This window comes from Cannabis sativa, chromosome 3 (assembly GCF_029168945.1).
Source record: "Cannabis sativa cultivar Pink pepper isolate KNU-18-1 chromosome 3, ASM2916894v1, whole genome shotgun sequence".
Lineage (NCBI taxonomy): Eukaryota > Viridiplantae > Streptophyta > Magnoliopsida > Rosales > Cannabaceae > Cannabis > Cannabis sativa.
This window is the reverse complement of record NC_083603.1, coordinates 51,399,189-51,425,693: the sequence shown is the minus strand read 5'-3', so window position 1 is coordinate 51,425,693 and position 26,505 is coordinate 51,399,189. Positions and strand designations below refer to the sequence as shown.

Here is a 26,505-nt window from a genome sequence, read left to right as displayed (position 1 = left end):
ACCGACTTTGTATACAGATATTTTTGTTTATTATTGACTTGATCGATTCGTTTCAGGTATACTGATTTCATATTTGTCTTTGTTTTGGATCCAACGATTTGGCATATCGCGATTTTTCTATACCAATCTAACCATTACATATTAAGATGTAAGAACGATACTGACTCAATATTTTTTCGAACCAAAATTCATATTTTACCATAGATAATTTTGACAGTGAATTTGTGGATGAAAGCATCTATTTTTCTTTTTTAAGGATGAAGGCATTCTATGGATGAGAGCATCCAATTTTTTGGTGAAATGAGAGCATTCCATGAATGAGGGCATCCAAATTTTTTAGTGGAATGAAGGCATTCCATGGATGAGGGCATCCAATTTTTTTTTTTTTTTGGTGGAATGAGGACATTCCATAGATGAGAGTATCTTATTTTTTTTGGTGGAATGAGGGCATTCTATGGATGAGGGAATCTAATATTTTGGTGGAATGAGGGCATTCCTTGGATGAGAGCATCCATTTTCATTTATGGAATGAAGGCATTCTATAAATGAATAGAGAGAAATAGGAATGAGAGAGGAACAAAATAAACATATATATATAAAAGAAATAAGAATAAGAGCATTCCATGAATACTTACCATTGAAGCTTTTTGATTGTTGCTAAAAAAGTATCGTAGTTTTTTTTTCTCTGTGTTTCTTTTCTTTCTCTCTCAAATTTTTCTTCCAAAGTGTCAATCCCCTTTTCTGTTCTCAACTACTCCTATATGTAGAGCCTATTTTTTAATTTATTTTATTTTTCTTTGATTAACTTCACCACCCATGTAACGTGATAGGTGAGAGAAAATAAGGAAGTGTGCAGTTAAAGATTAGAGAGAGTCTCTTGATTTGACTGACTATTATTATTATTATTATAAAATCAATTATTCCTTTTCATTTTTTTTTTAAAAGAAATAATAATAATAATTTATTTTATATTTTTTCTCGTTCAACAAGGACTTGACAAATGTAACAATCTTAATCATTCTTTCTGAGCCTTTCGCTTTAATTTTTTCTAACACTTCTCTCTTTTTCAATAGGCTTAATCCAAGCTTAGTTTATGCCTACATCTATTCTAAAAGTGTTGTCCCCTTCGTCTTCAATTTGACAAAGGAAAGAACTAGGCCAAAAAGAAAGCTAAAGATGCAATAATGGAGTTCGAGTTAAAGAATGCTCGAATAGGTGAGTTAAATTTTGAACTCGATGCAACTAAAAAAAAGATCACTGAGCTTGAACAACAACTCACCGATCAAGACAAGATTGATGTCTTGCTAAAAGATTTGGCGGCTTAGTCGGCAAGAGTGTAGGAACTGGAAGAGGAAAGAGAGGCTACTCATTAAGCGCACAATTCTTTGACCAATGACGTTGCCAAGCTGAAGAAGTCCTTGAGCGAGGAGCAAAAGCTTCTTTCAGAAGAGAAGATGGGTCATGAGACAGACAAGCAAAACTATGAACAACTGAAATTTTTGGTCTTTTATGATTTCTAGTAAAAGAACCCAATGACCAACTTCTCTTATATGGACAAGACTGTCCTAAACAAGTTCTCAACGTTCGCTTTTACCCATTGAGCTCTTGAGGATGAAGAAGAAGCTCGCAAAGTTGGAGCTACTTAGCCCTCTGAGACTTTAAATGCTAAGAAGTTCTTAAGAGACAAGCAAGATAATAATATTTTCAACGCTAGATATGATGGACCACACTGCCCTATGGAACACTATTTAGCCGCAAGCACTAATATAGGTACCTCTATTGCAATCTATTGTTAGATATGAAATCCATCTTTTATTCAAAAGATAAAGTTAATTTTTTTAGTACAAACTCCCATTCATGAGTTTTACTCTAATTTATTTTAAATAATATAAAATTTAGAGGGCACTTGAGAAGGTTTAATTTAAATTTTTAAGAATGTACATTGTAGTTATTAAGAATTTACAAAAATTTTTGTAAAATTTTAAATTAGTATAAAAAATAAATTTTAAAACATTTTTTTTAAACTATTCCTAATAACTATAATATATCATTTAAAATATGTTAAAAAATATTTTAAGGGAGTTAAGGGTCTTCGACAAGGGGATTCCATATCCCCGATGCTGTTTCTGTTGGTAATGGAGTATCTTACTCGGTTATTACAGCAGGGAGCAAGTGAGAAGGAGTTTTGGTTTCACCCTCAATGCAAAAACCTGTAAATTATTAACCTTTATTTTGCAGATGATCTCATTATTTTCTGCAAAGCTAATAAAGGCTCGATGGCTTGTGTTAAACGAATTTTTGAGGAGTTTAGTAACAAGACAAGGCTCAAAGCTAATCTTGCAAAAATCTTAGGTTTTCTTTAGTGGAATTTTAAAAGGGACAAGTTTGATTTATTTGAGATCTTATAGATTGAGGAAGGGGTGTTTCCCCTAAAGTATCTCGGGGTTCCAATGAGACCAACAAAGTGAAAAGCGGAGGACTGTGGGGTTATTCTCAAGAAGATTAAGAACCAGCTGCACACTTGGGCTAGTAGGCACTTTTCTTATGTAGGGAGATGTCAACTAATCAACTCTGTTCTGTTGGGTTTGAGGTATTATTGGATGAACATTTTCTTATTGCCTCAAAACACAATCAAGACAAACTTTGTATGTGGTTTTTGTGGGGTAACAATGGTACAAGAAGTTTCATCTTACCTCTTGGACTAATGTTTGCTTACCTAAGGAGCAAGGAGGCCTTGGTTTTGGTGAAGGTGCTAAGTGGAATAAGGCTATGATTGCGAAGTATGTTTGGGCTATCAATCATCATCCAAAAGCTCTATGGGTTCGTTGGATCAACCATGTGTATTTAAAAGGGCAAAGCTTTCGGCAGTATCAACTTAAAAATGACACTAGTTGGTACTGGAAAAAACTTTGCAAAGTTAGATTGATGTTTTCTCAGCAAGAAGTGGAGGATGCTACTTGTAAGGGTAAATTTTGTGTCAATAAGTTATACAAGAGCCTTTGTCATGGTGATTAATTTGAGCACCAACGATTTGTTTGGAATCGGTTTGCTATTCCAAAACATCGATTTATTTGCTGGCAGGTAGTAAGAGATAGCTTACTCACTCAGGATCATCTCTTCGAATTCTGCATATTGACAGCAGGCTTTGTCCAGTGTGTGGTTGCTGTGATGAGACAACGGTGCACCTATTCTTCTCCTGCATTTTTTCTCAGCAAGTTTTGAAGGGTATAAATGGCTGGTTCGGGGCTGCTTGGTCGCCGACTAGAAGACTGGCAACAATGGACTATGCGACTGGGAAACAAAAGGGTAAACTTAGTTGTTGCATTGGTTTTTTTCAGCTACCATGTATTATGTGTGGCAAAATAAAAACACTTATATTTTTAATGGTTTTTCATACCGTGTTCAAAAGATTGTAGAGATGATAAGAAAAGATACTAAGTATAGGGTAAGCAATTTTATTTTTAAGAAGTTAAAGATGAAGAAAGGTTATTGTTGTTAAAATTTACCTCTTTGTAAGGTGGGCTTTTGTTGTGTTGAGTTGTAAGTTGATTGTTTGTTTGTTGATTAATGAAGATAAAAAAAATAATAATAATTTAGATTGTAATCTACTCATCTGTTGAAAACAAACAGGTAAAAAGAGTTATTTTAAAATATACTTACAAAATAATAAATTATTTAAAATTTTAAGCTTGTAGAGTACTCAAAATATCTACGCTGTTATATAAAGACATGAATTATAATTTGGAGTGGAAGCAATTTTCCATTACTTCAGTTTACAATTATAATTGACTTTATTTATTCTTAAAGCAAGTTTAGCTTACAAAAAAAGGGACTACTAATAAATGTATGTGAAAACATAAAACGGGTAATATTTTGGAATCTCAATCCCACAATATAATACAACACATTATGAGCTCGTTTGGAACGCCGTATTAAATCGTATTGTATTGTATTATATTGAATTACATATCATATTTTTACATAATACTATATTAAACTTTAATTTATACTAAAATATTATATATTTAGATGTCTATAAAAATTAATACCACATATAGTTTTACATAAAAATATTGCATAAAATTCAATTCAATATAATACAATACAATACAATACAACCTAATATGGCGTTCCAAACAAGCCCTTTATTATTTAATTTCTCAATAGAAGAGGACTATTGTAGCATAGGACAAAAAAACAATTCACAATCTCTTACATGAAATTGAAGAAATGGATGTATTAACTAAAATTGTTATAGTTTAAATTAGTTAACGTTCAGATAAGTAGCCGACCAAAACAACCCATTGCATGTCGGTTCAATAAATTGGGTTGTCGGCTTTGCAAAATAAGTACCTAGAAAATTATACACAATTGATTGATAGAAGAGAATATGTATTAAATTTCGACCGACACAGTTTTATTTTGAACAAAGCAGATAACGTTTTCTTTAATATGTCACAATCACAGCTACTGCTTTAGTTACCAATTATAAAAATGAATTTTCAAACCATAAATGAAGAGGAATTTTTCAAAGCAGTTTAACGTTTTTATAATTCTTCACTTTACAGAATCATACCCTGGGAGAGGGAGATATGAATCTCCTACAGATATACAATGAATGGCTCAGAGTTACCTTACTCAAAAGAGGAAGAAGGATCTAAGCACACTTGGCCTAGTTATCAGGCATTCTTCAAGAATGAAACAAGCATAGTTATTCTAATTCCATGGACTTGGCAACCGAGAATCTTTAAAGGCAGAAGTACCACCAGATGCTGCAGGAGACGGGGATGATGCTATATAATTAGTACCTGTAACTGAAAGTGTAGGAAGATTTGTAGGAGGACCCTGGTGTACAATGGGAGAAAAGCGCGATGGGGATGGACTACTAGTTGGTCCTAAACTTGTTCGAGGAGTTGAATAAGGTGCCTGGACATAATAACATACCCAATAATCAGACCATGCAGATAGCAGAATATGAGATTACATGCATTGTAGTTCTCCAGCTTAGAGGGGAGGGGGACAATGAAATGAAAAGACAAACAATTTCACTTTCAGCGGTAAAATGAATAGACTTTTTTGAGCATAGGCACAATGCCAGGAGCGTTCATGTAATTTAAAGTTCTTGATCTATGGTTGTCTTCAAATGACAAAACACTATAGCGGGTGTCAAAAGACTTCATAATATGATTGAGGATACTGGTGAATCAAATAACATACCACATTATGTTGAACGAATGGAGGCCTTCGAATAGGAGACTCAGACGATGGTGATATACTGTTCATACGGGATATCTGACGAGTAGGGAAGTTATGGTTCGAAAAAGCATCAGTTTCTCCTGCTTCAGCTTCACCACTATTATTTGGCTCTGAGCCTGTCCTAGAAACAACATTTCTAGTCATCGATACAGAATCAATGTTGACATCCACTTGAAGAGGGGCGGCTGGACGAGGAGTCCCTGACCCTTGCAAACTAATCCGTCTTTTCAATTCTTCCTCTGCATTTAAAATCTGAAAACCAATAACAACAGTCCCCAAGTTAAAAACTATTAAATGGAGAAAGATTAACGTGAAGTCTTCAAACATCACAAATCTACAAGATATACAAAACTTCAAAATGCGTTCCAATCAAAGTTACACGAATCTAACACATACCTGCTTGAGTACTTGTACCAGATTATGTTTCTTGTTATTCAAAACTTCCAACTTCTCCTCAACCTCCTTCTTCCTGTTAAGTTTATCATTCGGCATATCCTCATTCTTTTTAGTCTAAAGAATAAACATACAAAAATCAATTAGTGAGCATCATGAACGAAAATTTGGTCTTACAAAAGTTCTTTTGAAAAGTGAAATGAAGAAACTGATGTCTACTAAATGTAATTTGAAATTTTCCCATCTTCAGTTTCACTTAAAACTTTGTGATCTCTACCCTATATCAGCTTAAAAATTATTGTCACTCTTTCATAATATAAAAAACCTAAATCCAATCCGAAACAACTATTCAACCAGCAACACATGAAACACAGCAAATTCCGATCACGATTCCAAAATAACACAAGTGTGCACTAAGTTGCTTACTATCTCATATTCAAATTCTGCAACACCTCTAATATTCGTCCATTTATTCACAAATACATACCAAGTCTTAAAAATGAAGCTTTGGCTTCTGTTCTTAACCTCTTCAATGATAAAAGGAAAAGAACTTCACCAACCCAATTAAAATATAGACACCTTCACATACCTCAGAAATGGGTTCGGCAACTTCATCCACTTTCACAACCTGAATTTCCTGTGGTTGTGCACCATCATCCACTTTCTCAACCTGAATTTCCTGTGGTTTCGCACCATCATCCACTTTCTCAACCTGATTTTCCTCTGGTTTCACACCATCATCCACTTTCTCAACCTGAATTTCCTCTGTTTTGGAACCATCATCCACTTTCTCAACCTGAATTGGCTCTGGTTTGGCACCATCCTCGTCAATCGGATCACAACCTCCCTCAGGCTCATTAGATTTAGGACCAGACAACGTATCAGGACCTTCAGTAGGTTTCTCTGAAGACCCATCAAGATTCGGATTTACTTCAACCTTAATTTCATCGGACGGCCCTTCACCCAAATCAACAGAAACCTTCTCCAAATTCACTTGAGCCTCGGGAAGGGAATCGCCAGGAGCCCCATTCGATGCTGTATTTTGCTGATCCGAAGATAAATTAAGATTAATGTAGAGATTAGGATTAGGGCTAGGGTTAGGGTTAGGGTTAGGGCTAGGATTAGGGTTAGAGGAGGTAGCAGTGGCGTTGGTTGTGGCGGTGGTGGGGGAATGGAGGCGAGAGAGGGCTTTGGAGCGACGAGATAAGAGAAGTTTGAAGTCTTTGAGGGAGATTTGAGGGGTTGGCATAAGCCATCGGCGAGGGACGTCAGGAACTCTGTGAAGGTTTCCTCTGTAGAGCGATATAGCCACCATTTTTGGAACTATTTTTCCCTCTCTTTCTTCTTCGTCTTTTATTACCATTTTTTTCCTATAACTAATTTATGGTTATTTGAGTTTGTTGTCGTTTGAGAGTGTTATGAGACATTGAGACATGTCGTTTGTCGTTCATGCGAGGTGAGAATAGTAAGGGGGCGTTTGGTATGAGGTGTTTAAAATAATCTGATTATAGGGAATATTATAAAAGAGAATATTTTATAGGGAAATGTGTAAATTGTGTTTGGCTGTGTAGGGTAATATGTAATTATATTACTGTTAATTAAATTACACTGTTTGATTGAGTACATGAATCTTATATATTATTTTGAAAAATTAAAATAAAAATATTTTTTTTATTATATCTATTTAATGTTAATTACATATAAAAATAAAATAGTTATTTATTAAAGAAATATATTTATTAATTAGTAAACATTAAATTTTATTGTATTTTTTATTAATTAAAATGATCATTTCTATATATTTTATCACTATGTTATTTATTTTTGTTCGATATGTTATTTATGTACATCATCCGCATAAAATTTTTGTATAATAAATATATATATATATATATATATATGTGATTGCTAATAATTTAAAATAACTCAGTTAAAAAAAATTGATCTCACAGACTAAATTTATATATCATAATATTTTATTTATAATAAATGATAATATTATTAATATTTAAATTTATTTATTAATTTAAAAATATTATTCAAATTAATATGATGGAAGGTAATAATTCAATCCTACCATTTTTTAAGGTATGAACATTACCCTCCTCAAGGGTAGTTATATTATTAGGGGAATAACATTCTAAGACTAAACCCTCCAAACAAACAAGCTAATGTTTCACATTACCATTCCCTTACTAGGATTAACCTATTCCAAACAGTCCCTAAGTACCACTATGAACTAGTAAGTACTAATCAACGGTATCTTCCACAAAAGTCTAATCAGATGGATTTGATTAGGAGAGAGATGCAACGTAGGGTATTATTCATTGGCTAAATAGGATATTTCTTTTCCCGAACTTTGACATGTAGCAAATCATGTTCCCTGATTGTAACATGGATGAAAGTTGAAGGAGCGTGATTTAGTACATATCAAAGTTTGAGAGACATGATTTGGTAGATATCAAAGTTTGGGGAGCATGATTTAGTACATAAACAATCACTGAAACAGTAAAATTGAATGAAATTAGACAAAAGTCCTTAAATTTAACCATCTCAATAGTTCAAGGGAATTTTGAACGGCCAAAAAAATTAAGGGGTATGATTTGGTACATGTCAAAGTTCGAGAAAAAAAATCCTAATTAATCTTATTTATTTGTTTATTTTTCTTAATTAAAGGATAACTTTTATTATAGAGAAAAGTCTGCTTTACAAATAATGTGTAATTCTCTTTAAAAAATAAAAAAAAAAATAATGTGTAATTCGTGCAATAAATTAGAAGCTTGAAAAATATAATTCGGAGAGAAACAAAATTTACACACCAATCAGTGAACAATTATATACAAATCGTTTTATTAAGATTATTCAAAAGATTCATAAAGTCATGAACTAACAAACCAAATTTTAAAGACACAAATTACTCTTAATAGCTTGCACGCAAATTAAATTGTTCGTTTTTAGCATAATCCTTTATCCAACTCAATGTCTCTTTGATATAAATGATTTAAGCTATTTCAGGCTTAACGTGGCCCCTTTTTCCCACGGTGAAAGCTTTGTGGACTTTACCACTATTATCACACGCTAAACAACCCATTCCAAATCGACCAACTAATTTAAGTAAAGTTCCATCAACATTTACATTGATAAAAAAAAAATACCACATAAAGTCCAATACATATAAGTACTTACACCAACCTTAAAGTTCCATTACCTAGCCTAGCCATGAGCTCCATAAACCAGTGCCAAAATTAGTACCAGACCAATTATAAAGATCCACCACCAAACAGTTTCAACAAGCTCAAGCCACAGAACAATCGATAATAACATGGAAAATAATTTCATCACGTGTATTACAAATTTGACAAATGCTACTTACAGGAACATATCTCTCGGACAATTAAATACATGTTGTAATGTACCCAAAATTGCTCTCCAAACCAAATTACTAACTTTAGAAGGAATTTTTTAAAAAATCGTTCACCTTGAATGTAGTCAATCCAAAAATAAAAAAGGCATAATATATAGAAAAAGTAGAGAGGAATAATATAGTAATTACAAATATTTCAATATTTATTTGTTTTTGTTAATCTAATACAATATTTTGATATATATATATATACTAGGTGATTGTTACGTGCCAAGCCACGTAATGTTAGTTTTATTTAATATTTTAGTTTTTTATTTTAATTAATAATTAAAATAGTATAATTATTTGAACGATTTGTTTTATAAAAATAAAATATGTGTCAGTATATTTAGTAAGTAAAACATAATTGTGTTATAATAATGTATGTTATTAATAGTAAAATGTACATTAATCTTCTAATTGAAAAAAGTTCTATTATCTCATTTCATATCTAATAATAGCTACACAACTATATATTTATAGACTTTCACATTCTTTGCAAATTACTAATAAGCACCAATAATATTTTCATATTCTAATATTTTTCAACCTTCTCCTTTTGGTGGTAAAATTAAAAATAAAACTAAAAATAAGCACAAACATATAAGGTAAATACTAATTACAGCCCATTTCATCCTTTTTTTTTTATTATTTTTTTAAGCCCAAGCCCAAAAATCTCTAAGCCAACACAATCAATCTTCTTTTATATTATCTTTTCTAAATATTTTATTTATATTTTTCTTTTTTAAAAAATAAATAAAAAAATTATTAATATTCTCCCAAGATAGGTTTGTTAGAGAGATATGTGGCTAACATGATTTTTTTAATTTAGAAAGAGATTATTAATATTTAAAAGATTGTTTATTTAAAAGATTGTTTAATTTTTTGGGTTTAATTATTGGGTTTATTTTTTAACGGGAGATCAAACCTAATCGTTAAATTTAACAGAATATTCTTTTATTTTTAAGTATATTCTGTTAAACCAAGAAATGCCGTTAGATAGGCACTTTTAATATATAAAGATATGGAACACTTCTTAATGGTATTACCCATAAATGGTTACTAAATAAATTTAATTATAAATATTAATTTTTAAAATATCAAACCATCGAATTTTGATCTAATAACGAATAATAAAATCACAAATCTGAATTTCTATACTTAATTTAACTACTTAATTAAAAAAATATATATATCAAAAAATATATCTTTTTACACTATATGAAAAATATGTTCATACAAAAATATTTAACTCAAACTCAACTTTTTTTTTCTTATTTTTCTTGTTAAAAAACTTTTTTTTTTAATTTTTTTTTTACCGATAGAACAATCTTATCCCATATGATATAAAAATGAGAGATTTTTTTTAATTAGATAGAAAAATTAAGCATAAAAACTCAAAATTTTCTATAGTGCACCTATAAATATATGTTATTGGCAGCAAAATTTTTTTATGTTTTAATTTTATATACTTAACCCCTAATTTTTTTTTTTTTTTTGTGTAAAACTCCCTTAATTTTACTTTTCTTTATAAATTTGAGGTGTCGGTTAAATATCACCGTTAATATCAACTAAATTATCAGTGTGTACATTTGTGTATACTGGCATATTTTCATTGCCTTTGGAATTTTACTGTCACATATACATAGGTTTACACAGTAGTCTTTCCAATTATCACTTAATAGTAAAAATTAATTGGTGTGCATCGAATTTGCCAACAAAAGTGAAGTAAAAGGGGTACTACCACAAAAAAAAAAAAAGGATTAAACATGTTAAGAGAAGCTTAGATTGTTTTCCAACAGTTTTACATTATGTTATTAATTAGTTATGTTCATCTCTTTGTAACAGAATTGAAATTGTTTTTAGCTTCTCTGGTTTAGCTGGCTTTCTGCTTCAACTTGTGTATATATACTCTAAGCTTCTTACTTATCAAACTGATTGGAATTCATTTCTTTAGTTTCATTCTTTAATCTTTACATGGTTTCAGAGCTTGTCTCTTTCTTTTCATTCTTCTTTCCTCTATTTTCTCATCTTCTTAGAGCTTTCGTCCATGGTTGCCAATGAAGGTTCGTCTCAAGTAGTCACTCTGAATAGAGGTGTCCTTAATCTTCCAAAATCTTCTCTTGTTACTTTCTCTCACTCCCTCTCTCAGACCGTTAGATGAACACAATTACCTCCCCGGCAACATCAAGTGTTTGTTGCGATTAAAGGTAGTCATCTTCAGAATCACCGTGGTCTAACTGTCAGTCCTATTAAGTTTCTCACCAATAAACATCGCTTGGCCTTTCCATAAGAAATTTCTACAGATAGCCTCAATGTAATTCATAATTCTTTTAGGCATGATTATGATTTGACTCCAATACGCTTGTATGGTAATCCAAACTGAATTAATGAGAGTTGTTCTCCCAGCAAAAGAGAGGTTCCTTGAACTCCAGGTTCTGATTCTTGATGTCATTTTCTCAACCAGAATCTCACTTTCTTTCCTGGATATCTTCTTAGCACAAATTGGAATTCCCAAATATGTGAAAGGAAGCTCATGTCTCTGAAAGCCTGAAAGTTGTAAGATCCTGTCCACATATTCATGCTGCATATTACAACAGTATATAGCAGTTTTAGTGGCATTGGGTTGCAAACCTGATGTTACTGAAAAGAGCTTTAAGGCTTGTAACATCTAGAGTACACTCTTGAAGTCACCATGACTGAATGATAGAACATCATCTGCAAAAGCCAAATGATTTAACTTGAGGCTCGAACATCTGTCATGATAGTGGAAATCTTCCTTCTCTCCAATCTTCCCCATTAATCTAGAAAAGTATTCCATACCCAGTACAAACAACAGGGGAGACATGGGGTCTCCTTGTATAAGTCCTCTCCTAGATTCAAAGAAACCATGCAAGGTCCCATTTAACGTAAGAGAGAACTTTGGAGTGGTTACACAATTCATTATGAGTTGGATAAATGTGTTGGGGAAATTGAGCCCAATCAGAACCTCCTCTAGGAAATCCCACTCAACTGTGTCATAGGCTTTTTGGAGGTCAAGTTTGATCATACAACTTAGCTTATTGGCTATCCTGCAGTAGTGTCTCACCAAATCTTGGCAAATCATGATATTATGTCCTATGAATCTTCCTTTAATAAATCCCCCTAGTGACTGGGAAATTATTTCAGGAAGAATGTTACTGATTCTAGAGCTCAAGAGCTTTGTTGAAATCTTATAAATAACATTGCAACAAGCAATTGGCCTAAAATCTTTAACAGAGTTGGGATATTTGCATTTAGGAACCAGAGTAATGATCGTAGAGTTTATCTCTTTAAGAATGTTACCTGATTCCAAAAATGCTATCACTGCACCACTGATATCTTCTCCAATGAGCTCCCAATTATCTTGGAAGAAGCTACTTGAGAACCCATCTGGTCCGGGTGATTTATTTCCAAGTATGCTGAAGGCTGCCTTCTTCACTTCCTCACTAGTAAATCTTTGAGTAAGGCCTTTTATATGCTCATTTGATAGTACTGGACCCCTGGCCATTATTCTAGGATCTACTTTCCTTCTCTGCTCCATTTTTGACCCAAGCAACCCTTTAAGTACTCCAAGAATGCCTCCGTGATTAGCTCTGGTTCATGAACTCTGCTACCATCCAATCTTTCAATGGAGAGGATACGGTTTTGTCTCTGCCTTTGCTTAATGCAAGCATGGAAAAGGGCTGTATTACAGTCACCTTGCTGAATCCAATTAGCCTTAGATTTCTGTTGCAAGAAGGAAGTATAATCGCCTTGTATTCGGGTCAGCTTTTCCCGAGCTTTTTTCTCCTATATATGTAAAGCACTATCCATGGGATGCAACTGAATCTGACTTTGTAGCACTTCCAACTCTGCCTTAGCTATTATAACCGAGGCTTGTATATCTGAGAAACCCTCCTTGTTGATCTCTTTAAGCCTCATTTTAAAATGTTTCATCTTATACACTACTTGGAACATTTTTGATCCTCCTCCTGGCTGTCCCCACACTTCCCTTAGTTCAGACTCATACTTCGGATGTGATTTCCACATTTTGAAGTATTTAAAAGGCTTCTTCCCACTAACCACATTAGGATAAAGAGTTAAAATTGCTGGTGTGTGGTCGAATAAACCTTCATTGAGGAATACCGCTTCAGCAAGATCATACTTATTGATCCATGATTGATTGGCCATAATTCTATCGATCTTTGAAAAAAAATTCTATCTTCCCCATGTTGCTTGTTTGACCAAGTAAAGAAATTCCCACTTGCTTTGACATCTTCCATTTGTCAAGTATTGACACATTGCAAGAATTCTGTGTCCGGATGAGTTTTAACCCGATGCCCAATTCTCTCCTCTTTGGCAAGTATATCATTGAAATCCCCCATTAACAACCAATTATCATTCGATTTTAGCTCACATAAATCCTTCCATAGGACTCTTCTTTCAGTTCTATTGTTTGATGCATAAACCACAGTCAAGAGACTATTAAATCCTTCAGTTGTTGTCAGCCTTAAATGCATTAGTTGACTAGTGCATTTAAGGATGTCAACAGTAAATCGATCAGGATTCCAAGCGATGACAATCTTACCACCTGCATGCCATGCTATATTGGAAGAAAAACACCAATTTACAAACACATTCAAGTATAAGGCTCCAAGTTTCGAAGCCTTAACTCTTATTTCAAGGAGACCTACAAAATCAACTTTCTGAGAATTGATAAATTGCTTTATCATTTGTTGCTTATGTTGACTGTTGGCTCGCCGAACATTCCAGGCTAACAATTTATCCATTAGAGAGAGAGGGATCTCCCCCCCTCCTGTCTTGCACAAAACATCAGCTTGTTGATGAACATTTGCATCAGTAACCAATTCCTCTTCCTCAAGCACCTGGAACATATTTCCCACTTTAGTGTTAATAGTCACACCAGCACCAGCATCTTTAGTCCCTGTAGACTCTCGACTAACACTATTCTTCTTGCTTTGCACTTTAGTAAAACCTTCCTCATCTACTTGAGGTTGTTGTCTTTTGTAACTCTTAACAATCCACTTCTGCTTCCCATTGCTATTCTTTTTACACTCTGCAGCCGCATGCCCAACACCTGAACAATGTGTACAAGAGATAGGCTTCCATTCGTATTTAATCCCTACCGAAGTGTTCGTGCCAAACTCATTCTCAAACTCCAATAGATCTGGCAGATTTTGGTCCATTTGAACCTCAACTAAAATTCTAGGGTAATTCAGTCTCTCTCTTTCCCTAGTTACACTATCCACCATAATCGGGTTTCCAACTTGAGCTACAATCTTGAAGAGTGATTTCTGACCCCAATACTTCAATTCCAATTCCTCCAGCTGTACCCAAACTGGTACCTTTTGAACATCTTCTTTTTTATAGTTTTCATTTGGGTCCCAAGGTTTCATAATCACCGGTCTTCTATTGAAAAAATGTACCCACCATTTAAGACCTGATCCCTGTCCTCAAGAGAGTGAAATCGAATAATAAAGATGCCATAAGACAGCATTTTCACTCGATCAACTTTCCCCTGCCAAATCCTGTGCACAAATCCATCCAAAACATGGAGTGGGGGATTCACCCCTAACACATAGCATACTATGGATGATTTCCAAAAATGAATTTCATCTTCAATGTCATCCATTGTAATTCTCACTTTGTTCACATTCTGATTAACATGCTTAAAAGAATTCTCTAGGTTTCGAACAATATAATTAGACCTCAGAATAGGAGGAATCGATTTCTTACCAGCTGCAATATCACTGTTGCATTGGTTGTTTGCTTGAATGAAGTGTGCAAAGTCATTTCGAACATCCTCCTGCCTCTTAATCGCATCCAGAGACGATTTTGGTGAGAGAGGTTGGAATATATCGATTGGAGCAGGGTCATCCTCTCTCGCCGCATCCTCATCAGAAAGCTCCAGGGCTTCTATTTCAGCAATTCTTTCCATCGAACCATCCTGTATCGCCTCAGTAACCTCCTTCCTTCCTACTTTCTTTGAGAGTTTCGTTGCAGATTTAGGTTTTCCAAGATTCTTGAATCTTGTTTTAGCCATGGCATCAGCTAAATCAGCTGCAAGAGCAGGAACCGGGAAAAACCTTTTTTCACATTATTAAAAAACAAAATACGAATAGAAATTTAGCTATTCACCAGAAGTTGACACGTGTATTACAAAAGGAATATGAATCAGCTCAAAGAATATTATAATTAAATTACATTATTAAATGCAATTTAAATAACTTATTTCAATTAATTAAAACTGAATAGAAATATTCAAACTTGCTGACCACATAAGCATATGCGAGATAAGAATAATAACTATTAACAGATGTAATTAATGAGATAATACGTCCATCTCAGGATAAAGATAATATATAATAAGAGCGCACAAGATGAGACATCAAAGAGCTCGTAGCTCATTGACCCACATACTTGGGAGTAAAAGCTTGCAACTCATTGACCCACATATTTGTGCATGGAAGAAATAACTACATTCATCCATCTTGCCCTTTACATGACAAAGTAGCCACCCTGCTAGTATCATTACAATATGAAGAATACAGTAAGGAAAAGTAAATCTATACTTAACATCTTTTCCTATAAAGATGGTGAAGAAGGATAACTCACATCTAGCGAGAAACAACCTTCTTAGTCAGCATAACCGTTTATAAATAAAGATAAAGAGTAGTTGGGTAGTTATTAGATATTATCCCATGTGCATAAAAATAGAATGTGGGGAATGTCCACGTTTCATGAACAATTGTAAATGAATAGATTCCAATAAAAATAACTGTCATCCTATACACCTATAAATAGAGGCAGAATCTAGGGAAAAAGAGATGAAAAACTTAAGAGAAAAGACTATTATTTATATTTATTAAGAATTGTACTCTGTATCTAAATAAATATCCTGAATAAGAAGGACTCGTGGAATATGTAGATTTTAACTACAAAACTACGTAAAATATCTTGTGTTCATTTATTATTATTAAATTCTATAATTTTTTATCACGTAAAAGGCTATATATTTAGCTAAAAAAATGTGTTAACAACATCCCAGACTAAACATGCAAAATAATACAAAAAACCCAGAAAATATGATCCAAAGATAAAAGAAGTATGATACCTGATGTGGAAAGTCGAGATGTCAAACTGATAGACACTGGGTTCAACTGGAGAAATCGATCGCACCTTTCACAAAGAAGGGATGCTAGGGCGATCAACGAATCTATTTTTACGTCAAAATCCAGAATCGCATCTTCTTCTTCTAGCGTAAAGCTCACGATCACTGGGGGTTAAAGATGTGGAAGTTCTTGCGCTTGAATCCTCAATAGTAGATGAATGCATGTCAACTGCACATTCCAAGGTAAAGAAGGAAAGTTAGCTCTGGACTCGGTTCTAGTTCTCAAAGAGCGTTAAGAAAGTTAGAAGCTTTGAGAGAGTTGAAAAGTTGAAAAGTTGGGAAACGAATGAAAAGTGGTAACTGGAGTTCATCAAGAGTATTTATATAAAAAAGGAGTGATCCACGTGAGAATTGATGGACGGACCATGATCCTAATTCTAGAAGCACTACTTTCATCCGATGGCCAGGGGGTTCCACAATCCACGCATATCCTTGCACTTAAAGTTCCCCAGAATTAAGGCACATATCAATGATTGAGATGCCCTTTTTTCACGCCAAAAACTAAACAGCCGTCAAAATATAACTTTTGAAAAGTGACTCCTCGATGGTCGCGCCCTTCCATCATCACGCAATCGACACGTGGATGTACTATCATCATAGGCGGAAGCTATCTTCCAAGATTGAGTGGCACTCAGAAATTCATGATTTTATCCCTCAACCTCCACATGTCCATATGGATGGAGTGATGCAAGCATCCAGCATACGCAACATTCTGGAAGCTTGGGAGGTAAATGTTATTTGCATTTTCGACAGTGGACATGTGGAGTCCAGGTCAGCATCCAAGGCCCATTAGTGGGTCCCTCAACAAAGGTAAAGTGGGCCAAGTCCATTTGGATAAGTCCTTCCATGAACATATCTCAGTTCCGTAATCATAAAACCTTCTGCCTTCGGCGAGCCGTGCTCAAAAGCATGTCTGATATCATTAGACTGGAGGGACGAGAGAGCAAGTTCCTAAAAGACCCTTCTAGTTTTCCTTTTATTCTTGTCCATAAATAAGGAAACTCCAGCTGCCAGATCACAACAAAGTATCGTATCAGGATTGATAGTGAAACTTCCTATAGTGAACATTACACAATTAATTCATAAATTAATTGTCCATAATTAAAGCACACAATGTTGACCAAATCAAGCCAAATCCGATCTGCCTAGTCAGCAGATCGTCTCCTTCGTGGTCTGGACTTTATGAGATGGCCCAAGTGTATTATTTACCATAAACTCTCTAATAGAGGGAAAAGGGAAACTGAATATAATTCTCAAACTACTATATATACCCATCGAATCTTATGGATTAAGGGTTGAATTCTCTTGCAAACTTTGCTCAAGCAACTTGACAACATAAATTCTTAGTATTCTCAAATGCTTTTTCAAGTAAAGAACTACTAAATAATACTGACTCGTGGACTTAGACTAATTAACGCCCGCACAAGTAAAAAACTACTTGTCTCTTTTTACTCTTTCTATTTTAATTATTTATTTCTTTAGTTCTTATCGTTAATATTCTATTTTCGAAAATCTCAGTACATACCTATAAACTCATAAAATCCCGATAATAAGATGAACTTGTAGACTATGAATAACTAACTTCAAAATCACATAAAAAAAACCTTTTTATTTAATCATTATTATTAATTTCTTTTTGAAGTATATTTATTAATTTTAGGCTCATTTATTAATTGGAATGAACACGTATATATGTTGTTGTACATATACTATAAATTTTCTTTTTATTATTTTATTATAATAATTATCTTTAAATAAAATTATTTTAATTATGTTCAATTAAAATAAGATTTTTCTTAAAATTTAAATTTGAATTTGAAATTACTTTTAATTATTTATGACATCTTATGTGTTAAATTTAATTAAAAAATATGTGTTTTATTATTTTATTAAACAAAATGAGTTCTCGCGGCAGCACCTTGCAAAGCTCGGCTGATGTTAATACATAATCCATATAATAACAGCATTAACTAAGTGCATGATGTCAATATCTAATCCCAACAGTAGCTTAGTATTTAAACTCCATTAGGCTAATATTCAATAAAAACATATATATATATATATATGGGTGTGCTCTTAATGGGTATTACCCATGAATGGGTATTTAATTATGGACCATTGGATTAAATCAAATGGATGATATTTAAAGTTATTAATAATTTTTTTAAAATTAATATTTTTTGTTTTGACCTGTTACCTGATGACATGTTAGTCATCTTATTTTTCAAATCCCATTTTTTTTTCTTCTCATTCTCAGGTGAATATATTATAATTAAAAAAAATATTAATTTATAATTTTTGTTTACAGAAATCTACCTCATATTAAAAAAATAGTAATTAGCTTAATTCCGAATCCTGTTCATCATTTTGGTTTTTTTGCTTATTGATATAGCTTGGAACTTTATGATGTCTCTACCCTTGATCGTTGAAGGATAGGAACAGCAATATATGCTCTGTAGTCTGCTGAAGAATTGTGCATGTCCTTTTGGTTTACTTCTTTTTGATAAAACCACAATGAAGATATGTGTTTTTAATGTATGCTTGATTTGTTAATTTAGTTTGTTTCAGACCCTGCATATTCTATGTATTTCAATTGAAGTTATGGCTTTGATAGACCATTGGATTATTTGATGAAATGCTCTATCAATAAATCAACCACGCAAGTCTTTCCTATTCCCATCTTTCTTCATTTGTTGCAATGTTGGTAATACTTTAGGGGATTTCAAATTCAGTTGTTTTCTTTAATTAATTAATGATATATATTTGTATAATTTGAGTAACTAATGAAAATAAATGTTTTCTGTTTTTAATGTTATTTTACAAAATGATTTTGGCTTTATTTAGATAATTTTTAGGAAGATGAGATTCTTGTCTTGACAAGTTGTCGAGTATTGGTAAACGGATGATATATAACATAGATTACCTTAAATTGGGTAAATACTTTTTACTATATTAGTGGTATAAAGCATTGATTACTATATTTTGCCAACTCATTACTATATAACCTAGATTACCCTAAATTGGGTTAGTTTTTTTTTAGAAATTTTTAGCAATAAATTTTGACAGGTAAACTTGCCTAATATATAATCACAATTGGTAAATAAATTATAATTCTTGGAATCATATTAAAAAATAAATATAATTTTTTTAAAAAAAAAAAATTGTTGGTAACCTACTATAGTAGGTCACCAAATTACCACCTCATCAATTTTTTTAGTACCCATTAATGGGTATTACCCATTTAGAAATCATCCATATATATATATATACTCCATATATATATATATATAAATCATTCATCTTCTTTATTATTCTTAATAGATTGCAATGCATATAATAATCCATCAAGTTAACATTTAGTAACCAATTTGTTTTTGTTTTTTTTTTTCTTTTAAAAAAACTGCATGAAAAATAAAAACTTTTACTAGCTAGCTAGTACAACGATTCAGCTAAAAACTCAGGAAACTCATCAAGCAACATCTCGTTCTCTCGAGCTAGCAAGGCTTCCACAAATGAAGTATTATCCATATCTTTAGATCCTTCACTCTGATTTTGGCTTAGATCATTCTGTGAACAAGAATAATTCATCAACTCAGCCATTGATGTCTCATGTTCTTGAGCTTGATCATTTGGTAAAAATGCATCTTCAAGAAGAAAGTCATTCCAATTGAAGCTGGCTACACCAGCTAGAGGTGGCATCTCTTGGGTACTGGATGAAGATGATGATGAGGGTGAAGAAAATGTTGCTTCTGGGTAGAAACAAGGCAATAATGAAGATTCATAATTATTGGGTTTGTAGTTTGAAGCTTCAGTACTGACCAACTTTATGGCTTGGAGCTGGGAAAGAAGATCGACTGATGAGATGTCGTTTGATGAAATATTGTTGTCGTTTGATAAAAATCTGTCTAGTGCTGGTTCTGTTTTGGGTGCAATATTGGTAGTCATTATTGTTGTGGTTGCTTGATGAGTTAGCATGAAATGTCTGGTTGTGGTTGTATTTGGCAGTGGTGAGAGTGAGCCTTTTGGATCCATCTTCATAAGGATTGCATTCTTTAGGTCTTTGTTGAGGGAACCGATTCTCATGCCGGTCTTTGGGAGGCCACCCACATTTCCATAGTCAGCTATGATTTGAGAGAAAGGCTTGTGAGTCACTGGGTCGATCCCCATCTCAGACAGCTTCTTTCTCAGCTTAGTGTTCCAGTAGTTCTTCACATCATTGTCTGTTCTTCCTGGAAGTTGTTGAGCTATCATAGACCACCTATACATATACACATATATAGATTTATATATAGAGAGAGAGAGAGAAGGTTGTTAAAACAGTTGGGAGTCACTTTATGTGCATCATTGGTGGTTATCTACACAATGCTCATGTGGGGTTTGAGGCCTTTGTTCTTAATTTTGTACAATGCAATGATCTCTTTCTTTTTCCTTTAAATCATTTTTTACAGAATTTTTTGGGGGGTCCAATTAATTCGAAAGAAAAAAAACGCAAGAAAAAAGCTAGTTAAGCAAAAACCAAAAACAAAAAGATAGTGGGAAATTAAGGTTTGGAAATGAGAGTAAAAATACTACATTATTTGCTTCTCAAAGATATTCATCCAAATTATCTCAAAAAAAAAAAAAAATATACAATGAAATTAAAATGGGTACCATAAAAGAAAATGAGAAAGGGCAATGGCTTTGGTTAGATGTTGAAAGTCAAAATATTACCTGCTTCCAATGGCTGCATGAAGCTTCACAATGAGTTCTTCTTCTTTGGGTGTGAAGCTCTCATGGTTGAGATCAGGCCTCAGATGATTATTCCATCTAAGTCTACAACTCTTCCCACATCTTCTAAGTCCTGGAAAAAAAACACTCACAAACATCCATTCCAAAACTAAGATTTTATTCTCATTTATACACCAATAGTTTGCTTGAAAATGCTAATTAATTAACTGAATCTTGATAAAAAAGAAAATACATATATATTTATATATATATATAGATAAATGTATACTTTTATATAAATAAAAATGACATATATAAGACCTGAAAAAGTACTCAACCTGCTCCTTTAGGCACAGAGGTCCACTTGGCTTTTCCATGTTTAGATACATATTCAAGCATTCTTGCATCTTCCTCTTCAGACCAAAGACCCCCTTTCAAGTTGGCCTTTTCACAAGAAGAAGGCCTCACCATCTTTATATATATTAATAATCTGTTTAATACCAAGCAAAGAAACAAGATAGACACAATTACAACTTAACCAAAATTGGGTTTTAAAAATAAAATAAAAAATCAAATGAAAATTATAATATGATAAAAAAAAATTAAAAAAAATAAATAAAGGTTTTGATTCAACTTGAAACTTGATTTTTGAAACTGCCTCGGTCTGATATTATTTGAGAAGATACGAAAATTGTTTTTTAGTGGGTTTACAAGTTATTATGTAGAGGCAAATAAAGAATGGGGTTAATTTTGAATGAGTATTAACACATCCTCACACTAATTTAACTGTTTTGATATTAAGAAAAATAAAATAAAATATACAAATTAATTCTTTCTTTAACTCCACCATAATTGCATGCTTTTGGCTTCAAGAGCATTTTGAGTGATCAGGTTCAAATCGGGTGAATTATTCGGTTAAACTAGATTTAAATCTAAAGTGAGATTAACATAAATAATTGGATTTAGTTAGATTAATTTAGCTACTTTTTTAAAATATAATTTCATGTCTTCCATATAAAATTCAAGTTTTAGTTAAAAGAAATCACAAGAGATTGATGAGAGTCACTATTTTATTAATTAAACAAATTATTCAACTATATTGTTGAAGGGGAAAAAAAATGGCTTGCAGCACTCATTTTAGGCTTCTTGAAAAAGAGGAGCTAGCTCTCATTTTTTTTTGCTTCTGATTCACTTATTTTATGTATATTTTCTCCATTAAGGATGATGAAGATAAATAACAACAATATATTAGAAAAATTTTATTAAGTTACTAGAAAATAATTCACTTGATATATGCAACAAAATGGATATGAGGTATGAAGAATGAATCCTAAAAATATTTGACTTTTAAACAAAGTTAAAATTATTTAATTATTTAGGGATTATCTTAATTGTTATCAGAAAGTGAAGAATGTATACAAGTGGCAGTGTGACTAGGGATGCACACGAGGCGGGGAATTAGCAGGGAGTGCTCTCCCCGTCCCCGTCCCCGTTAAGGATTTTAATTCCCATCCCCGCCCCATCCCCGCTTATTCTCCATCGGGGACGGGGCGGGAAATCCCCTATTGTAAAAATAAGTTAATTTTAAAAATTTAATTGTATAAAATTATTAAATTACATAAAAGATAAAATATTACATATTATTTACTATTCAAAATAGTAATCATTATACAAAAATACAACTTAAAAAATTGTAAAAATGATATTAATATACTAAAAAAAAATACAAACGCATATATAAAAGATAAAATATTAATAAAAAATAATTAATAAATTAAACGGGTCCCCGTCGGGGCGGGGAGTGTCATCCCCGTCCCCGCCCCGTTCCCCATTTAGACGGGGAATCCCCGCCCCATTAGGGGCGGGTCCCCGCGGGGCCCGTTCCCATGGGGCAATTGTGCATCCCTAAGTGTGACACACATTTGTAGCTTGGAAGCCATGGTTTTTATTTATTATTTGAATAATTGAAATAATAATATGAATACAAACATGAAACAAGAAAAATGTCTCATTTACTTTGCTACTTTGTTTTTCAGATTTATTCATGTTCTTAGAATAGCAGTATTTGTTGAAACAAACACTTTCTTATCTTAATGACCATAAGATGGTTCACCCCTAATCACTTTAAAATAGCTATCAAACATGAAAACTTAAGTTAACAATTCTAGCTTCTCTTAAGTTCATGATCAGGACATCCACGAATCTAGGCTTAGCTTTTCTCTAGAGGGACTCAGGCAGCTGCTAGTAACTAATCATAGACCTGTCACTTTCATCAATATGCAACTCTGAAGTTCTGGGGAGGTAAGTTTGAATACAATTTGAAGTTCAACTTTATGATCTTTGAACTGCATAACTAAATATTTCTCCACCCCTATCAGTTTACAAGATCTTTAACCACGTACCTTAATGGTTTTCACCATTACTAGAAATTCATGAAATTTCTTAAATATTTCAAATTTCTTTATTTAAGGTATAATCTAGAGTGATAGTCTTAAGAATTTAACGACAACTCATATCCACCCCTGAATGTACATCCATATGTTCGAATACAGATGATCCTACTTCTAAGTGGATATTGGCATATTTTTTCTTTGCAAAGACTGATCTTGTCAACACCATTATGAACAAGATGCAAATGCCATAGATATATTATTGTGGTTTGATGAATCTTAGGTCTAGTTACAACAAAGAGATCTTAGAAAGTGGATTTTGGTCATAGAATAGAAAACTCATAATCCATAAATTAACATACAGTTCGGATCCATTGATAGAAAATGGATATTAATAACTTGTGAAAGTTTGACTGTATTGTCCAATGCATTCTGGAAACTGAAATTTAAAATTTCTATTTGGAATCTAAAGTTTAAAGTAAAAGACTTAAATTTATACTAAATATTCCTTGAGTAATAATTATTCTAGCTTGGACCACCACTACTTGTTAACGCAGATTTTAGTTAACTATCTATGAGCCTAACAGTGATAATCTCACATAAAAAAATAAAAACAGTAAAGGAAAAAGTATAGACACAAAGGATTTTTTACGTGGTTTTGCAGTTAAAATTCTGCATAGTCCACGAGTCAATCTTATTAAATTTCTGGTAGTTTTTCAGGGCCTTTTTCTCTTATGATTTTTTTCGTCCCCTTTTTTGATCTAACTTGCCACTATTTATAATCACATAGTAGGTAGTTAATTACAGAGTTGACTATAATCCTTACAACGTTTATCCCCTGAAATCATGGGGTTTGATTACATATCACATAGTATAAATGGGGTTATTATTTGAATATCACACAGCTGTGACTTATCCGCTTTTACTGGGTCAAAATGATCGTGTATTTTAACACATTTTAAATCACATCGTTCTGGGATGTCTCGACAGGAACTCAACATTAATGACCTTGATGGCGAGCTGGAATGTTTCCCCTATCCTCTGAAATTGACGATGTACGCCTCGTTGTTTCTTTGCTTGAAGGCATAAGACTTCATTTTTGACAGTCACAGTTCTTTATGACAAAAAGAGTACTTCAGTAGCCATCATTCTACTGTCAGCTTCTGACTCGTCAAGACTATAAGTCTCACTGAAAGATGTCTGAAGTTGATTGGTTAAAGTAACAGGAGTGCTCCTTCCTATAGCGAGATAGGCACCTCGCTTAATAGGCCTTGAGTTTACCCAACTGATATACTTAGTTTGTATATTATGTGCTAAGTGTATTCACAATCGATATGCATCGCTTTCATCTCCCCAGGGGTAACGAAGTTGATGTCTCGCTTTATGCGCCCAATGACGTATGGTTTCTCGTTAATACACGAGGCAACAGTTCGTATATCTTTAACCTCGCATAAAACCTTATAGTCAGCGAGTTGGAAGTATACTCTGTTACTTACACAATTAATGAGTTATCCCATTAAAAGTACTTTCATCGATCCATATTCCCCTTAGCTTGACACGTGTCCTCTATTGTAATGGTAGCCGAATTTCGGGTATAACACTACTATTTTAACTCTAAGTTTAAATTTCCTTTAGTAAGCATATACAAGTAGGAGATGTTTCTAAGATCGAGGAGTTATATCATTACGGGATAGAATATATGGAGTGTAGTCCTCTGCTCCACTTAATTTAATAGAAGAAAATAGAGTCACATCACAAGTAGATGATTTATAAACCTTCTTTATCCAATGATATACTATCTTAATAAATCTTTTAATGAAAAAAGCTAAGAGGGAACTAAAGAATAATTTTGATTAAAACAAGAATCTAATAATGTCCCATTTAGGCGAGAGTCAAAGTTATCTTATTTTATAGACGTCTTCATTGTTTCATATTGTAAACACAAGTCTAAGTTGCATCTTTAGGGATGAGTCAATTAGATGTTGCATGTACTAATATTAATCTGTCGAGATCTAACACTATTATGTTGTCTAACGGATGACAATCTTTAGGAGATTGTCCCATTAAAATAACAAACCAACTTAGACCAACAATGGAGACTCAAAATTTATACTACATGATTAATAAGAGAAAAAATACAGGTTCAATATAAATTTATACACAATTAAAAAATTATTAAATATTTAGCAAGTAACAAAGACATGTGAAAATACAAAATAAACATATCTTAAATAATTTTTGAGATTTTCAACAAATCGATATCAGTGTCCCGTTTAAACGAGAGTCAAAGATATCATTCATTGAATAGAGTAGTTAGCTCATCTAAAATGGACACCATTTTAGCAACCTTTTAGTCAATGAAAATGAGAATCAAACGTTGTCCCGTTAGGCCAAAGTCAAGGTCATTCTCTTTCATAAGCTTCTACTATTGTTTCATACTTTGTAAGCCCTACTCTTAGCAGTCACTATTGGGGTGATTGTTACTAAGAATAAAAAATTAACAATAATACTTATCATTCGAGATAATACGGCGTTTAATTGCTAATGAATGGACATCTATTAGGGATGACTATCATTCAAACAAGAACTATGTAGAACCAACAATAGAGATCGAATATCCTCAAACTAAAGCTCGTTATTTTAAAGAATTGTATTTTCATTTGATAGATATATTTTAATCTATTTAATTTAATATTCATATATTTATTTAATTAAAATTACTAATTTAGATAAATCTAAATATAAAGTTTACTTTAATATTTATAAAACTATATACATACTTGGATAGATCTAAAAAAATAAATTAAATTTATTTTCCATCGTTTGTATTAATTTTTATTAACATTATGAAAATTACTTGATTTAAGTTAGTCCAAAATTAATTAAAGTTAATTTTCAACTCAAATCTAATTTTCTATAAATGTATAACTATATAATCATAACTCAAAATCTAATGTATTTTTTTTTTTGACATGAAATCTAATGTATTTAAAATACATTTTCAAATTTGCATTAAAATAAAATAAATCTGAAAGAATTATTCTAATTTATGTTGGTTTAAAATTAATTAAGAAATTAATTTTCAACTTGAATATAATTTTCTTATTTAATTCAATTTCATGAAAAACTTCTAATGTTTAAGTATCTTGAGCAAATCAAATTAA

General features: G+C 32.5%; 3 protein-coding genes across 3 annotated transcripts; all 3 read right to left on the bottom strand.

Annotated features, from left to right (window-relative positions):
* Positions 1-4,375: 4,375 nt before the first annotated feature.
* Positions 4,376-7,037, bottom strand: LOC115709994 (uncharacterized). Its single transcript, XM_030638282.2, has 4 exons — positions 6,239-7,037; positions 5,653-5,766; positions 5,218-5,508; positions 4,376-4,926 (listed from the first exon to the last, which is right to left on the bottom strand). Exons 1-4 carry the CDS (start codon positions 7,010-7,012, stop codon positions 4,717-4,719), a joined length of 1,389 nt encoding a protein of 462 aa, XP_030494142.2. The 5' UTR covers positions 7,013-7,037; the 3' UTR covers positions 4,376-4,716.
* Positions 7,038-13,338: 6,301 nt separating this feature from the next.
* LOC115711020 (uncharacterized) lies at positions 13,339-14,469 on the bottom strand. Its single transcript, XM_030639363.2, has one exon. It carries the CDS (start codon positions 14,467-14,469, stop codon positions 13,339-13,341), a length of 1,131 nt encoding a protein of 376 aa, XP_030495223.2.
* A 5,066-nt stretch (positions 14,470-19,535) lies between these two features.
* LOC115711316 (transcription factor MYB35) lies at positions 19,536-21,822 on the bottom strand. The gene is made up of 4 exons (XM_030639654.2): positions 21,586-21,822; positions 21,290-21,441; positions 20,955-21,084; positions 19,536-20,502 (listed from the first exon to the last, which is right to left on the bottom strand). Exons 2-4 carry the CDS (start codon positions 21,420-21,422, stop codon positions 19,677-19,679), a joined length of 1,089 nt encoding a protein of 362 aa, XP_030495514.2. The 5' UTR covers positions 21,423-21,441; positions 21,586-21,822; the 3' UTR covers positions 19,536-19,676.
* Positions 21,823-26,505: the final 4,683 nt, after the last annotated feature.